The sequence below is a fragment of the Giraffa tippelskirchi genome, chromosome 7 (assembly GCF_054371585.1).
Source record: "Giraffa tippelskirchi isolate mGirTip1 chromosome 7, T2T-mGirTip1v1.2.pri, whole genome shotgun sequence".
NCBI lineage: Eukaryota > Metazoa > Chordata > Mammalia > Artiodactyla > Giraffidae > Giraffa > Giraffa tippelskirchi.
The window spans coordinates 108083424-108101561 of record NC_137281.1 but is presented as its reverse complement, the minus strand read 5'-3'; the positions used below and the strand labels follow the sequence as shown (position 1 = coordinate 108101561).

At 41.0% G+C, this 18138-nt stretch overlaps 1 protein-coding gene across 1 annotated transcript; it reads right to left on the bottom strand.

Annotated features, from left to right (window-relative positions):
- Nucleotides 1-2065: 2065 nt before the first annotated feature.
- On the bottom strand, nucleotides 2066-18122 carry CIAO2A (cytosolic iron-sulfur assembly component 2A). Its single transcript, XM_081507433.1, has 5 exons — nucleotides 17967-18122; nucleotides 14162-14326; nucleotides 5795-5844; nucleotides 3374-3419; nucleotides 2066-2539 (listed from the first exon to the last, which is right to left on the bottom strand). Exons 1-5 carry the CDS (start codon nucleotides 18088-18090, stop codon nucleotides 2442-2444), a joined length of 483 nt encoding a protein of 160 aa, XP_081363559.1. The 5' UTR covers nucleotides 18091-18122; the 3' UTR covers nucleotides 2066-2441.
- Nucleotides 18123-18138: the final 16 nt, after the last annotated feature.

Genomic DNA, 18138 nt, shown 5'->3' with positions numbered 1-18138 from the left:
GGGATTTTCCAGGCAAGAGTACTGGAGTGGGGTGCCATTGCCTTCTCCGAGAGCATACACTAGGGACCTCTGATTTCAATCAACCCCAGCCACCTGGAACTGACAATGAGAGTATTATGTATCAGGGTCTCATTAGAAGACAGAAAGAGCCCTACTTTGGAAGCCCCAGATAAGGCTTCCTGGGTTTCCCAGACCATCAAGTACTTGGTCAGTACTTGGGGATCAACATGTATTTGACTCTGGTCCGTGAGCCCCAGAGCCCACTCAGATGCTTGCCACTTCTTTCAGAAGCTGACAGCTGGTCAAGAAGTGTGTTTGTGTGCACATGCGTGCAAGCGGTGGGAGAATATGGGACAGGGTGTACACCAGGTACTATTAGCTCTTGCCCTGGATCCCAGCATTCCATGAAACTGAAAACTTAGTGTTGGTCCTAAGAACCTTTCCTGGTGGATTTGTAATTTATTTATTTATTTGACTGTACCCTGAGGCATGTGGGAGCTAGTTCCCTGACCAGGAATCGAACCTGCACCCCTTGCAGTGGAAGTGCAGAGTCTTAATCACTGGACCAATGGGGAAGTCTCTGGCTTTGTAATTTAGAAAGAAGTGATTACAATAATGACTAAAAATCAGCAATATTACTAATATTTATGAATGCTGGATGACAGATTTTTAAAAATCTGGAAGAGAGGAGCCAGTGAGAACTTTCACAGCAAAAGATCAAGAATCGACAGTGAAATTTCCACAAATCTGGTGCACTGATGCCACAATGTCAGTGGTTTCTCTGACAGCAGCAACTTTTAATCATCTCAAGATCATGGGGATGAAGCTCTGCTGTGATCGTCCCACAGTGCAGAGCCTCAGCAGAAGCCAAGATTGTTTCAACAGGATTTCTGTAAAGGATGTTGTGTCAGAACTGGTTTTATTTTTGTCCCCCACCCCCATTAATCCTTTGAAGGCTTCCCTGGAGGCTCCGTGGCAAAGATTCTGCCCACTGATGCAGGAGACAAGGGTTCAATCCCTGGGTCGGGAAGATCTTCTGGAGGAGGAAGTGGCAACCCACTCCAGTGTGCTTGCCTGGAAAATCCCATGGACAGAGGAGCCTGGTGGGCTATAGTCCAAGGGGTTGCAAAAGAGTTTGACGCAACTTGGAGACTAAACAACAATCCTTGGAAACTTTGAGAAGGCATGATCTTTCTCTGCCCATGGTGAAGACTTGGACAGACACAGGATTTCTGTCTGAGTATGCCATCCTGTCACTTTTAACCATACAATCTCATGCCAATGAAGTATCTAGTCACATCTAATAGTCAAAACTACAAACTTGGGACTTCCCTGGTGGTCCACGGGTTCAGACTTTGTCTTCCAATACAGGGGGTGCAGGTTCGATCACTGGTCAGGGAGCTAAGGACATGTCCACATCAAAAAAAAAAAGCCTTTAAAAAAAAGGCAAATAATATTATTTAAAAAAAAAAATACAAATTTGGCATCAACTCTTTTGCTAACTTGAGCTTGCTTCAGGCTTGAAACCTCTAGCAATTCTGGCCCTCTTCCCATTTGTTTCTTATTTATAAATGGATCCAGGATTCTTCTTGAAGGAAAGCAGGGCCCAGGCCTGATCTTAAGGGCTCTTTTTAGTTTTTTTTTTTTTTAATAAATTTTTAAAATATTGATTGATTCATTCATTCACTCATTCATTTATGGCTATGCTCGGTCTTTGTTGCTGCATATGGGCTTTCTCTAGTTGCCGTGAGCGGGGGCTACTCTTCATTGCAGTGTGCAGGCTTCTCATTGCCCTGGCTTCTCTTGTTATGGAGCACTGGCTCTAGGCGTATGGGCTTTAGGAGTTGCAGAACACTGGCTTAGTTGCTCCATGGCATGTGGAATCTTCCCAGACCGGGGATCGAACCTGTGTCCCTTGTGTTGGCAGGGGAATTCTTAACCACTAGACTACCAGGGAAGCCTTAGCTCTCCTATCTCTGATTCTACATAATAATCAGAAAATAAAGGCTTGGAAGTATCTTTGAGTGTTTACACTGAAATTTACAATTAAATAAAAACATTCTAATGTGTGTACAAGAATCATCTCAGTTTTATTTATTTTACAGAGTAATGGTTTAAATTGAATACACTTGGGCACAGTAAATATTTTGACATGAAAAGCAGTTGCATCAGAATGGGCATCAGAAAAATAACAACTCATTTTACACACAATAACTAGAAAATATTTTTGTCTGATCATTTAAGGGTTACAAATCCTGAGAATATTAGACATTGAACAAACTAGGTACTACCTTATAATTAAACCTTGCTTGGAAATCATCGTTTAAAAAAATGCTCTGAGGTACAAATCACCTATGTATTAAACATGAATCTTTTACATTTTACAAAGACTTTAAACAAATGTATCAAATGATTATACTTCAGTGGCTCTAAAACAGCTATCAGTCAGGTTCCAGGACACACTGCTCCACGATTTCCCGTAAGTTGGGGTTCTCCATGGCAGCTGCCACCCGCTCTTTGTCATTTATCTGCTTGTTGACTGCAAAACACACACATACAAGTGAGCGTAACTCTGTCAATACACAGCAACAGAATATTTTTATTACTGTGTTAAAACAGAATTCAACTCCTTGAAAACTTAAGGCAGGTTTTGGCTAAATATTCCTAAGTTTTGAAAGGAAGACTTAAAGAGAAAAAAAAATTTCCTGTAATTCCAGTTTTGCTTTTCCTGAATTCCATCTCTGCTGTTTTTACGTGGTTGCCACTTTGTCTCTCTCTATAGGCCAGAGAGTCGACTTTGATATAAAAAAGGTTCTCAAAAAAAAAAAAAAGGTTCTTTACTCCCATTTTAATACATTAACCCTGGAAGACTCCATGCTTCCACTGCAGGGGATGCTGCGGTTTGACCCCTGGTCGGGGAACTAAGATCCCACATGCCACAGAATATGGCCAAAAAAAAAAATTCAATATAATACATTAATCCAAACTCACAAAGACAACCCCCTACCCCGAGATTCCCTAACGCTTTATTTTCTGGACCTTTCATTTCAGTTTCAAATATACAGCTCTCTATCCTGCCACCAAAGAAGAGAGTCAAGCTCTCCTTAGAGCCTGTAAGTCAAGGTTTCCAGAGCTGCATATTCTTTACAGATGTGTGGCCCCTGGACTAAACCAGTCAATATCCACAGGGCTTAATTCTAGTTCACCCAGAGTTCCACTGAAAAAATTACTTTCTTCTCAAGGAAAAGCTAGTAGCTGATTTTGCACTCTTTTGCAAATGACCCAGTAGATACTTGGCTGGTGGAAGAACCTAATATCCAGGATAAAGTACTATATAAAGCTGTTTTCTAATAATGGTTCAAAATTCACTTACTATCTTCCTCTGTTGAGTGGGTACCTTCGGAAATGTAGATTTCCAACTAGGAAAAAAATACATTGAAAGCAAAACATTTAGATGAGTGAGGTGGAATCTACAATGAACTCCAGACCCTAGGGATGAAAGCCCAATCCTGTTTCCAACATCAAAGACTTGGGACACATCTTCACACTCTGCTAAAATGAAGGCCGAAGTTACAAGGATTTTTTTTTTTGGTCACGTGGGGAAAGTCCACAGCGGGTATTCCCATTATTTTTTTATAAACACAAATCTACGATTTTACACAGATGATATCTCATACATGTTTTGCTCCAGAATCTCTCTCCCCTGTACTCTGCCTTTTCCTCCCAAATCGGTATCTAAACTTACTCCCTGCCCTACCCCAAAAGAAAGCCACATTAACCTGGTGTACTTTCTTCCATATTTTCCTCTATACCCACATAATTTTTCACAACACATACACCCACCAAGGGTGGAAGTTTATTTTTATTGCATATTTTATAAAAACAGGGTCACAATATATAGTTTTCAGTATAATCATTTTCTCATCTACTATTATCTTGATAAATTTATTTTCAAGTACACCACTGGTTAAGCTATCCCTCTGGGTTCTGCTGCACTCACTTGTTCAAATGAGCTAACCTCCAAGAACCAGAGTTTTTGAGACAAACCCACAAAATTATGGCAAATCTTGTGGCAACTAAATCATGCTATATGATAAAGATATGTCTACTCTTCAGGGAACACTGGAGCATGTGATCTAATTCTCATATACTTATTCACTACTGAGATAAATGTTTTTCATGACAGGGAAAAATCATAACCTATTATGGCTATAAGAGACCTTAGAGACCATCTAGTTCAGTTTTCTTTAAAATACAAAACACCATATAAATTCCGTCAATGTCATTAACAGTAACTCTTATTGTGAACAACAAAGGAGGAGATATAAAATCAATCTATATTCATTTGTTGGTAGTGTTGTTTAGTCACTAAGTCGTGTTTGACTTTTACGATGCCATAAACTGTAGAGTCATAGCCCACCAGGGTCCTCTGTCCAAGGGACTTCCCAGGCAAGAATGCTGGAGTGGGTTGCCATTTCCTTCTCCAGGAGTTCGTCCTGACCCAGGGATCAAACCCACATCTCCTGCATTGGCAGGCGGATTCTTTACCACTGAGCTACCTGGGAGACCCCATACACTCATTTACTTCGGTAATTTAGGGAAAATTGTGAAATGCCAGGCTGGATGAAGCACAAGCTGGAATTAAGATTGCCAGGAGAAATATCAATAACCTCAAATAGGCAGATGACACCAGGCTAATGGCAGAAAGCGAAGAGACATTAAAGAGCATCTTGATGAAAGTGAAAGAGGAGAGCGAAAAACCTGCCTTAAAATTCAACATTCAAAAAACTAAGATCATGGCATCCAGTCCCATCACTCCATGGCAAACAGATGGGGAAACAATGGAAACAGTCACAGATTTTATTTTCTTGGGCTCCAAAATCACTGCAGATGGTGACTGTAGCCATGAACTTAAAAGATATCTGCTCCTTGGAAAAAAAGTTATGACAAACCTAAACAGCATATTAAGAAGCAGAGACATTACTTTACTGACAAAGGTCTGTCTAGTCAAAGCTATGGGCTTTCCAGTAGTCATATACGGATGTGAGAGTTGGACCATAAAGAAAGCTGAGTGCCGAAGAATTGATGCTTTTGAACTGTGGTGCTGGAGAAGACTCTTGAGAGTCCCTTGGACTGAAAGGAGATCCAACCAGTCAATCCTAAAGGAAATTAGTCCTGAATATTCATTGGAAGGACTGATGCTGAAGCTGAAGTTCTGATACTTCGGGCACCTGATGCAAAGAACTGACTCATTGGAAAAGATCCTGATGCTCACAAATTGTACGATTCCATTTAAATGAAACATCCAGAATAGTCAGATCTATACAGACAAAAGTACATTAGTGGTTGCCTAAGGATAGGCTTCCCAGGTAGCTCAGATGGTAAAGAATCTGTCTGCAATGCAGGAGACCCGAGTTCAACCCCTGGGTTGGAAAGATCCCCTGGAGAAGGGAATGGCAATCCACTCCAGTATTCTTGCCTAGAGAATTCCATGGACAGAGCAGCCTGGTGAGCTACAGTCCATGGGTCACAGAGAGTCAGATACGACTGTGACTAACATTCCACTTCCAGGGATGGGAGAAGGTTTGGGAAAAATGGGTAGTGACTGTTAATTGATAAGGGGTTTTTACTGAGATAATGAAAATGTTCTAAAGTAATAGTAGTGATGGCTGCACAATTCTGTGAATATACCAAAAACCATTAAATTCTAGACTTTAAATAGGTGGTTGTATGATATGTGCATCAAATCTCAACAATGCTGTTATAAAACAACAACAAAAAATACATTCCTTACCTTATGTTTAAACGGTAAACACCGCTGAAGTTTTACTCTTAAGCACAGCCCTGTGGAGGGGGAAAAAAATGCATCAGTTATCTCTCTTATTGGTTTTTGAAAAAGGATATAGCTATGTGTAGGCATCTCCATACAAAACAGTAGCTGAAAACAGCTTAGACTCAATCCAGTGTAGGCCTCCTTTGGGGCTAGCACCTTTAGCTAGCATCTTTAACATATAAGCACAACCTTAAAAATTCCTCATGATAATTCACTGAGCCAGGTATTATCAACCCCATTCTACAAATTATGAAACCAAGGTTACAATGTAACTTGCCAAAGATCAAAGAGCTAGTGACCGAGCTGGGATTAGAACCCAAACCACTGCAAAACCCAGATCCTTTCTGCTACATCAATTCGCCTTCCATCAAAGATCAACTGATTCATTAAACTTTGGAATGCTTACAACAGGTCAGGCCATGCAAAAACTTAAAACTAAGTAAGAGCCACCTTTTAAAGCACTCTCAAATTTGGAATCCTCTATGCCTGCAAGGTACAAATACAGTTGTTTGCTCCAAACAAGCTCCTCTGAAGTTCAGTTTACTGCCCCAATACCAAGTCATATTTCAATAATTTTTTCTTTCTTCTAGTTGAGTCTTCTAAGAGAAATTAAAGTCACCTTGGAACAGAGCCTCAGTGCCAATGTGTCACTTCTTCCCCACCACAAAATAAGGAATACAATTTTAACTAAATCTACATCCCTAGATGGGTTTCCCTGCTGGCACTAGTGGTAAAGAATGCACCTGCCAATGCAGAAGACGTAAAAGACTGGGGTTTGATCCCTAGGTCGGGAAGATCCCCTGAAGGAGGGCATGGCAACCCACTACAGTATTCTTGCGTGGAGCATCCCATGGACAGAGGAGCCAGAAGGGCTACAGTCCATAGGGTCACAAAGAGTCGGAAACAACTGAAGTGACTTAGCATGCATGCAAGTAAACCCCTAGACAGAGAAGATAAATCAAACTGCTCTTCTCATGAAGAGAAAGTACTTTAGTAGTGAGTTTTCTAAAAATGAGAATCAGAATGAATTTCTAGTTCCCTGGCTTTGCAGGCTTTTATTTGGAGCAATTTATTTCCTCTCCCAAATAACATATAAGAGCTTGTTATAAGGAACATTTTCTTAGTATTTGGATTAACTAAAAATAAACAATAACAAAACCCCAAACCATCTTGGGGAGGTATTAAATTAATTTGTTTTTGATTTTCTAAGTACCATCAGGTTTTGTAACAGAATCATTATAAAAATTCCAGGAAAGGAAACAAGATTAGATGAGCTACAATGAGCCTGGGTCTACCTTAGAGTCTACAACATAATAATTCCATAATAGATATTAGGGAACTCTAAAGAAAACATATAATTTCCTTAAGAAGGGCCTCCCTTTAGAGTATCTATCTGCCTTAAAGTTTGTCTAGAGGGTTCACCTCACTCTGCTCCTACACTGTCTCCCTGTTACTTGAACATCTTCATATGTTCTAGGAACTGAAACAGGAGGGAAGGTGGGTGGCAGGGCACAACCTTTGAAAGAATGATACAGCCCAAGGACACAACATAAACTTTTGTTGCTATTGTTGTTCAGTTGCTAAGTCGCGTCTGACTATTTGGGAACCCCATGGACTGTAGCATGCAGGGTTCACTGTCCTTCACTATCTCCCTGAGTTTGCTCAAATTCATGTCCATTGAGTCAGTGATGCCTTCCAACCATCTCATCCTCTGTCGCTCCCTTCTGCCCTCAATCTTTCTCAGCATGAGGGTCTTTTCCAATGAGTCAACTCTTTGTATCACATGGCCAAAGTATTGGAGCTTCAGCTTCAGCATCAGCATCAGTCCTTCCAATGAATATTCAGGGTTGATTTCCTTTAGGGTTGACTGGTTGGATCTCCTTGCTGTCCAAGGGACGCTCAACTTCTCCAGCACCACAGTTCGAAAGCATCAGTTCTTCGGTGCTCAGCCTCCCTTATGGTCCAACTCTCACATCCATACATGACTATTGGAAAAACCATAGCTTTGACTATACGGACTTTTGTTGGCAAAGTGACATCTCTGCTTTTTAATATGCTGTCTAGGTTTGTCAAAGCTTTTCTTCCAAGGAGCAAGTGTCTTTTAATTTCATGGCTACAATCACCATCCACAGTGATTTTGGAGCCCAAGAAAATAAAGTCTGTCACTGTTTCCATTTTTTCCTCATCTATTTGCCATGAAGTGATGAGATTGGATGCCATGATCTTAAGTTTTTTGAAAGTTGAATTTTAAGGCAGGTTTTTTGCTCTCCTCTTTCACCTTCATCAAGAGGCTCTTTAGTTTCTTTTTGCTTTCTGCCATTAGGCTGGTGTCATCTGCATATCTGAAGTTATTGCTATTTCTCCCAGCAATCTTACCCTGTCCATAAAAGCTAACCACACCAGATTCAAGGCCACACTCACCCTCCACAACAGCACACATTCTTGTCTGTGGCACATGCTTCTCCCAAGGCTGCTCTTGCCTTCTGAGATGGCCCACGCTATTTGTGGAGTATGTTTCTCTCTAAATGAATCCATTTCTTACCTATCAGTTTGTCTCTTACTGAATTCTTTCTGTGATGAGACATCAAGAACCTGCATTTCATTAGGTATTGAAACGAGGTATGTGATCTCAATTGGAAGACCATGGATTTTGGCTGGGTTCAAGTCCTGGCCACTTGGGTTCTAGTCCCAACCTGGGTTTTGGTTAGGTTAGAGTCCTGGCCATGTAGCTTCAAGTCCTAGGCAAGATTTTGGCTGGGTTGGAGTCTCAGTTAAGTCCCAATCTGAGATGAATGGTTTCAGGTAGGTATTTTACCCATAAACAATAACTGTTTTACAATTCACAAAGCACTTTCTTGAATATCAGTATTCTCAAGATAGGCTGCATAGAATACTAAGATAGATACTCTGGGTTCAAAACTGGCTCCACTACACACTAGCTATTTGACGCCAGGCAAGTTACTTAACCTCTCTGAATTTCAGTTTCATTATCTGTTTTCATAAGTATTATAATAGTACCACTAAGTATAAGGTTATTACATGTGAGGAGTAACTATATTTTTATGCTTAAAATAGTAGTTGACACATAATTAAGTATCCAATAAATGTTAGCTACTACTATTTTATCATTTTCATTTTACAGTCAGGAACCAAGATTAAGTGATTTGTTCAACATCACATAGCTAACAAGTGGAAGGAGCTAGAAGCTAAATCTAGACTCCAAATCCCATGCCCTTCATCTCCTGCCTTCTTGCAAAAGATTATCAAGTGGTTTTTCTGCCCTAGCCTGAGGCAGGAGATAGATGGGCCCTGGGGGCAAACAGCTGGAGTTAGTTCTGAAACTCTAAGACAAAAATAGCAGAACAGTGGAGGCGGGGAGGCTGGGCTCTGCCCAGCTAAAAGATAAGAAAGTGAAAGTGGATCAGTCCTGTCCATGACTCTTTGTGACCCCATGGACTATATAGTCCATGGAATTCTCCAGGCCATAATACTGGAGTGGGTAGCCTTTCCCTTCTCCAGGGGATGTTCCCAACACAGGGATCGAACCCAGGTCTCCCACATTGCAGGCAATTCTTTACCAACTGAGTCACAAGGGAAGCCCAAGAATACTGGAGTGGGTAGCCTATCCCTTCTCCAGGGTATTTTCCTGACCCAGGAATCGAACTGAGGTCTCCTGCATTGCAGGTGGATTCTTTACCAACTGAGCTATCAGGGAAGTTAACAGATAAAAGACCACATATTCTTCATTCTTAAAGGAGACTTCCCTGACTACACATGACAGAAAGGCTCCTTGGAGGTCAGAAGAGAGGGGGCATCACCTCAGAGTAAGTGATGCAGCTACTCATGGGCCTCTTTGCTAGAATCACAGGCCCATGCACAAATGAGAGGACCATGAGACATACCAAATATTGACTCAGAGCCTGGCAAGCAAGACGACTGGTCAAAGGAAACCTGGAAGAAATGCCCCATAAAAGTATTCAAACTACCACTAGGGCATGACTCTGAGTCTGCCCATGTGTCTATCCACACATACGGTATTCTTTTTTTACTAATAAACACTTTACTTGTTTCACTACTTTCTGTCTTTGTGGGAATTCTTCTCTGCAAAGCTTTGGGCCTTGTCACTGACCACTGGTTTAGTGACTAGAATTCAGTGCTTTCACTGGCTTCAATCTCTGACCAGGAACTGAAGCCCCACTTTAAGCTGCTGCAGACTGAGGCCACCCAAGATCATACCGACTCACCCGCTTCGCGTCTTCCTTGTCTTTGGAATTACATACCAGGGTAACTGAGTAGGTGACAACCAAAGTAGTCAGAGTGGAACTCTTACTCAGGTGCCTTTCTCTGCTTAGTACTAAGACAGGAAGAAGGCAAGGCACAACCTTTAAAAGAATGACTTAGCCTGAGGACACTACATAAACTGATTAGAACCAAACAGATACAAGATGGTGGACAAGCTGATTTCCACCAGACTCTGAGCCTTGCTCATTTCATCAGCAAGCTATATGACACAGCCACAGGCATCCCAACAGCTCCAAGGCCAACCATAAAGGTCAATAAGTGGATGGTGACCCAATTCACGAAAATCCTCAACCGTTCCCCCAAAATAGCTGGACTACTCCTCCCATTCATTAGCCTATGAAATTACCCACATCTATAAACACTGACTACCCCTATACCCTTGGTGCCTCTCTTGCATTCTGGAGGTGGCCCACACCCTGTCCATGGAGTGTGTTTCCTCCCTGAATAAGCTTTCTTTCACTTTATTAATGGCTTGCTCACTCTTGAATTCTTTCCTGCACGAAGCTAGGAACACATACTTGGTGGCTGTCCCAGGGACTCAGATGTGACCTGGGATGTGACCATCCTCTCAAGACCCACTCTTTCTTGCAACAGTATTACCTGCTCATAGGAAATGCCTTCTAATGCATCAGACAGAAAGATGACTCTCTTCATCGAGTTTTCCAATCATGTTGCTTGAACAGTTACTATGATACATTACTAGGCAACCCTCTAAAAAGCCAAGGGTCTCAACTGAAACCCACATCAAAAGGGCTAAAAAAGTGACAAAACTCTTTTCAAGAAGTATACAGAACTGAAATATCAACCATAAACTAATCTTGACATTTTTAAGGTTATTTTTATTTCATGTGCTCTCTCAATCTTTATCCACATACATTTGTTTTAAAATAACTGCAATCATAATAAAAATTCAACTTATCATTCAAGCCTTTTCATATACTTCTCACACAGATACTTTAATTCCTTGATTATATTCATTTTCAATAAAAATTAAGAAATTGCAGTATTTTTATATCATATCCTTAATAGATACTATAGTTTCTTTCAAGATTTATTATTATAAATTTACCCTATATGTTTTGTACATGATACTATCTTCTCCTAGGAAACTAGTTCCTTACTTCTTAGGTCAAAGAGAATGATTTTTTTTTCTTTTTTTGGCCACACAGCCCAGATTGTGGGATCTTAGTTCCCTGACCAGGGACAGAACCTGAAACAGGAGGGAAGGGGGCAGAGCACAACCTTTGAAAGAATGACATAGCTCAAGGACACAATCAGTTTATTAATTAGAAACAAATGGGTCCTAGATGGCAGACAAGTCAACTTCGACTAGACCCGTGACCCTATATACTGAAGATACACACCCAGAGGCGCCATGACAGCTCCAAGGCTGACACATAAATGACCAAAGAGTGGGCAGTGGCCTAATTCCTAGAAATTTCCACTCTTTCCCCAAAATAGTTGGAATAATCCTCCCACTCGTTAGCCTATGAAATTACCCAGCCCATAAAAACTAACCACACCACATTTCGAGGCCACATTTACCCTCTGCGTCGGCAGTGTTTCTACCACAGCTGCTTTCTGAAATGGCCCACACTCTGTCTGCTGAGTTTCTCTCTAAATAAATTCACTTCTTACCTATCACTTTGTCTCTCACTGAATTCTTTCTGCAATGAGACATCAAGAACCTGAGCTTCATTAGGTCCTGAAACCAGGAGTGTGATCTCAGTTGGAAGACCGTGGGTTCTGGCCGGGTTTGAGTCCTGGCACATGGGTTCAAGTCCCAGTCTGAGGTAAATGGTTCCAAACCCTCTGCAATGTGCCATCTTCAGTGAGAGCACAGAGTCCTAACTTACTGGACTGCCAGGGAACTCCTAGTATGAACTTTCTAATAAGGACTTGCTAATATTTACCCAGAGGCTTAAAAATATTTTGACCATATGACCCAATAATTCCACTTACAGGAATTTATCCTGAACCAATAATTAGAGATAAATAAAAATATTTATGTGTAAAGTTTTTCATCATAGTTTATTTATAATTGTGGAAGGCTAGAAGTAGTCCATATGGTTACAAAACTGATACATCAGTGTGATTAGCATGTTCCTATAGAACCATATAACTAAAGAATAATATTTAAGGAGAACTAAAAAACATTTCTCATCTATTTCATTCTATTACTTAACCTCTACAACTCAGTGGGTGTGTGTGTGTGCGCACTAAGTCACTTCAGTCCTGTCTGACTCTTTGTGACCCTATGGACTAGAGTCTACCAGGTTCCAGTTACCCTTATTATCACTATTTTTACAGATAAGGAGATAGGCTCAGAAAGGTTATGCAGCTTACCCAAGGCCACAAAGTGACAGAACTAACAGAGCTGGAATTTTAGCCTGGAGCACACTTTCTAATGCTAACTTTTTGAGATTTTCTTCTTTATGCATTTGTGGAATTTCAAAATTATTGCCAACAAATTTGTTATAAGTGTTTCATAATTTAAGAAATACAATATAAATATTACTTTCTGAAATCTGTTATCAATATCTGTTGATTCAGAAATTGTCCAATGACAAAAAAATATGCATTCAGCAATGCTTTTTCTAGTGTTGGAGTTTTATAACTACAATAGCATCTACAGATTCACAGACCTTCTAGTCCCTCAAGATGTGGCCCATATACTAGAACTTACTAATTGAGGGATCCCAGGTCCAACAACGGAGAAGGCAATGACACCCCACTCCAGTACTCTTGCCTGGAAAATCCCATGGACAGAGGAGCCTGGTAGGCTGCAGTCCATGGGATCACTAAGAGTCGGCCACGACTGAGCGACTTCACTTTCACTTTTCACTTCCATACACTGGAGAAGGAAATGGCAACCCACTCCAGTGTTCTTGCCTTGAGAATCCCAGGGACAGCAGAGCCTGGTGGGCTGCCATCTATGGGGTCGCACAGAGTCGGATACGACTGAAGCGACTTAGCAAAAGCAGCAGCAGGTCCAACAAGTGAGAAGAGAAAAGATAGAACTCACAATAGTGGGAACAATAATAAAATATTTACCTTTCCAAGCCTTTTAATAAACTTGTCTATTTTCAAATAGATAATACAGTCTCAATGTTCAAAAACTTAAAAATACAATAAGGGATAAAGTCTCCCATCTACCCTATCCCCTACCTAACCAGTTCTCACCATCACTAATGCCCACCCCATCTCAGCTATTCATTTACATCTTCTTTATGATATGCAACCAAATACAAATATCTATTTTTACCTTTTTTTTATACAAATGTAGGAATATTATACTTGCTTTTACTTCCTAACAGTATGTCATAGAGATCTTTCCATATTAGTATATGGAGAGTTTCTTCATTTTTTGATAACTGCATAGTATTTCATTGTTGATAAATACCATCATTGATTATTTAACTGGTTCCCCATTGATCAACATTTGGTTTGAAATAAACTTCCTTTGTCTTTTTTTCATAAAGTATACATTCAAAGATATTGACTGTATATCTCACTGCTAACTAATCCAAGTATTGGGAATGCAACCTCTCAAAAAGAAAAGCACCTGAAAAAACACCCTCCCACCAGGACTTCTGCCCATGCTACATAGAAGCCAAGAGAGCACCTAAAAGGAGAAGATGGTGAGGGCACAGTGCTAGTCTAACAATATCCATTCCAATCTCCAGACCTGAGGAGAGAAGATGGCCCATACTCAGTCTCCATTAATTGTAGAGAAGGAGCATGATGTAGCTAAAGAAAAAACACACTTCAAGTCAGGAGACCTAGGGTTGAGCCTCAACTTCATCATTTCCTGGCTATATGATGCTGAGCAAGTCCCCTAAATTCCCTGAGCCTCAGGTTCCTCATCTGTAAAATAAACCTAATATTGACTCATACACTGATTGTGAGAACTACCAAAAACATTGTATAAACCATAAAGATCCATGATGCTAATTGTTACTGTGGGTCAGTATCAGCTAGAATAATTCAGTATCAATATATAAATATCTTTATCTAAAACCTTACCAATAAGAGTTGCCAAAGAGCAATGAGGTACTGTTGGCGTGAACCTTATAATAACCAAATAGTCATCTTCATTTATCTCCTGAACCTCCACACAACTTTCCGTTACAACTTCCAGTTCTTCTAAAGTATTGGGCTTCTCTGGGTCCCGGATGGTTCGAATCAAATCTAAAGAATCATCAGAAACAAGGTCTTATATTAAAACATGGATATTCTAAATACAATTGATTTTGCCAGTCTTAATCCAAACACTGACTTCTTTTTGTTTGAGCAAATACTACAGCCACTCCCCAGATTTTTGACAGAAATTTCCTTTTGAGAAAATCATCTTCGTGGATTATTAGTACCTCATGTCCAGTTTCTTGGATCTAATTCTGCAGAGAGAATATGCAAATGGGAAAGTGTTACACAAGCTCAAGAGGAAGAAATAACTTAGTTTCAGGATTTATGGAAATGCAATCTGGATTGTCTTTAAAAATGGGTAACATTTTGGAGCATTTCCAAATGAACAAGTTTAGTTTGTCAGGAACTAGGCATTAAGTGAAGAAGTTAAGAGTTTAGGCCAGCCCATCAAGGGTCTTTTAAAGTCAGCTACAGGCAATAGAATATCTATTCGAGAGGCTCTGAACAAGGGGATAACAGGGACAGCGTTACATTGTCAGCTGGTAACTCATTCACCAGTTGGTAGACTCACACTAAAGAGCAAGGCCAGGGATACCGGATGAAAAAGCCGAGCCTAAAACAGGGACGTGACCATAGTAATAGAGAGAAGACAGACACTGAAGTAATTTCAAAGGCAGGATTGACAGACTCTGACAATTGTTTGGACATAGAAGACAAGGAAAGAGGGAAAAGGAAGATGATTCAGATTGTAAATTTAACTGCCTGGAAGAACCAAGATAGAATGAGAGAAAAAAAGGAAAAGAGAAATAAGGAAGAAATTTGGGTGGGAACTAAGACAAGTGGATTAAATCTCACATGTAATCATTCTGAGGTGCTCAAGGGGCAAACCAATGGAACATTCCAGCAACACTGAATTGCAGCATAAGGTTTAAGAGAACCAAGGCTAGAGTGGCTGTTGAACACATGGGATTCACAAACAACAGTGAGTATAACCATAGTTTTTAACCTTTGTCAAACAAGGGAATCACTAGGAATGCTTCAAAAACAAACAAAACAAAACAAAATCTGGTGTCTGAGCCCTCCCCAGGATTCCGATTTAACTGATTCATAGGAGGACTTGGGCATTGAGACTTAAAAAAAATCCCTCGGGTTATTGTTATGTGCAGCCAGGTTGGAGAACCACAAATATAAAGGGAAAGAGACCCAAGGATAGATCTGTAGGAAGCACCTAATTTGGGGATCAGAAGGAAGCAAAGCAAAAAGCAGTAGAGAAGGAAAGAGGGGATGGTTACTAACATCAAATGCTGCTGAAAAATTTAGGTTGATGAGAGCTAAACCAGGTCTCTGATTTATTAGTCAGGAGGTCACCTGCAAGAAAGCACTTTCAGTAGAGAGGTGAAGGCAGAGGCCAGCTTGCAAAAGGGAATGTGAGAAAGAACTGAAAACATAATCCTAGGACTTTGAAAGGGAAGGAGGAAAGGGCAAAGGGCAGTGGGTTTTTAAAAAGCTAGAACAGTGAGAAGGATAAGGGAAACAAGTATATTTTTACAACCCAAATAGAGGAAGAGACACTGAATTTTAAGAAGGAGGCTGGTAAAATAAAAACAGGAATGAATGAGATCAAAGATGTGGGAGGCTGGGTTGGCATTGTAGAGAAAGAGGCTTCCTTCTTACTCAGAGGTTGTAGAAGAAGATGGAAAAGGAGAATAAGAAATGGTGAGGTAGAAAAAAGCAGGAGTTCACATGGGACAAGCTTGATGTTCTCAGGCCTGAGGTTTCCTTCTACTATTTACAGCACTCTTGTAATCAGAAATCTTGCTGGGAAAAACAAACCAATCAAGCTCTACTTTCTCCCCAGCAACTCCTGAGCTTATCATTTGATTAGAAACAGAATTTGAGAATGGAGGCAGGAAAAAGAACCTTTGCAAGACTTGTGAAACGTGGGGCTCAGGGAAACAAGTTTTCTTAAAAGGAGTTAGTTCCCCCTCATCCTAGGCCTTTTTCCCTGTAAGGCTTACATACACAAGCTGTATTATATTGTTTATATGTTAAATGACTCTGAAATTAAATCTCACCCCTTATTCAACTTCTCTACTGTTCCAGTGATCTGGATTAATTTCTTTAGAAAGAAAGCAATGTTGCTCTCCTCACATTACTCCCTTGACTAAAATTCTTCTACTGGTTTTGCACCGATATTAAATTTTTCACTTATATTTAAACCTTCAGGATCCAATTCCAACCTGCTCTGTAAAACAATTTTTGACCACACTTCCATCTTTAACCACAAACCCTATCCTGTAGCCCTGCCTGCCGTTCCCTAAACAAGTTATTTTCTTACCTCTATAATCTTGCTTCTTCCCTCTGCTTAGTAAGCCATGTACCCTTTACAGGCCCAGATCCTAATGCTTCAAGACCCAATTCAAGTGACCCCTTCTCCTTCAAGTCCTTCCAGATCCCCTAGTCAGAGATTACTGACTCTCTTTCCTCTCTGCCTGTATCTCTCATACAGGTACTTGTACTGCACATAATTTTTAAAAGTTCTATTTTTGTGTATAAAGGTCCCCTTCAAGGTAAGTGTGAGGACAAGAAATCTCCCTCTTCCAAAGTTGTAGTCCCAGTGCCCTGTTGCCCCTAGATGCTGGAGATGGAGACCTGACAGGACAGGAATCTGTCTAACTGCTTTGGGGAAATCACCCCACTCATACGGTCACCTGACTAAGGTTAAGTCCTAACCTAGCAAGAGGTAAACCAGGTAAGTGCCAAAGGTCTTTAACATCCCTGGCTTCTTCTACTGGTCTATAATCCTTACCTGCATTATTTGCATTCTTGTGGTTAGACTTTTACCCTGGGTTAGGGTTAGCAGGAATCTCTAAGCTAGTTAGATCCAGTCTTTGTAGTTTCAAAAACAATACTAATAAGTGCAAAAAGGCAAGTCATAAAGCAATTGTGAAGTGGTGAAAAGTGCACCAAGTTAGGAAACAGAAGAGCTTTGGTTTTTGCTGCTTCCTTAGGGGCAGAGTGGCCTCCAGGTAGTTGTTTAACCTCTCTAAACCTCTGTTTCCTCATCTGTACAATGAAGATGGTTCCAGGGGTTGAACTGAGAGTATTCTATGTTCAATATACATATAAAAACTATGTGTGTTATATGTACATATAAATCTCAGTGCGTGTATATTCTTTTGCACTCCAGGCGTGGGCATGTTAAAGAACTATAAGTTCATGGCCGGGCTCGTGGGGACCTCTTGCCTACTGCCTCTGCATGAGATTAGCTGTGACCTTGGGCCAGGCAGTCACCAAGCAGTATCCTCAATGGTGGAAAGAGGAGTGTGTGTCCAGGATTAAGGATAAGAAGGAAGGAGGCTCAAGTGCGGCAATTAGGCCAGTTCTGCTTCCTAATCAAGCATCTTAAACGCCTCTGCCCAGAAGTCTTGAGATGGCCACTAGAACATGGGGCACACAAGGGAAACAACCCAGACTCGGCTTGCTCCGGATTTAGCAAGAGCCTACTTCTTCAGGAAGAGCCACATGCCCGCGTGATTTAAGACTCGGGACAAAAAGCTTCCTACTCTTGCCGAGGAGATATTAGCAAAACATCCGCGTTAACACTCCAAACCCTCAGGTGAGGCCCTCGTTATCCCCGCCTCCACGTTCACCACCAAATGGTGACCTGGACAAAATTAATTACCATAAACTTCTAGCGCTTTCTCTTCCATGATCCGGGGCTGCCGGGCAGCTCCCCGCTCAGAGAGGCCCGAGAGCCACAGGAATCTGCTCAGCGTCCAAGAGAGCAGTCCGGACACCCGCTCCATCCTTGCGTTCCGCCATCCCTGGCGACTGTCCCATCCGAGCCACCGTCT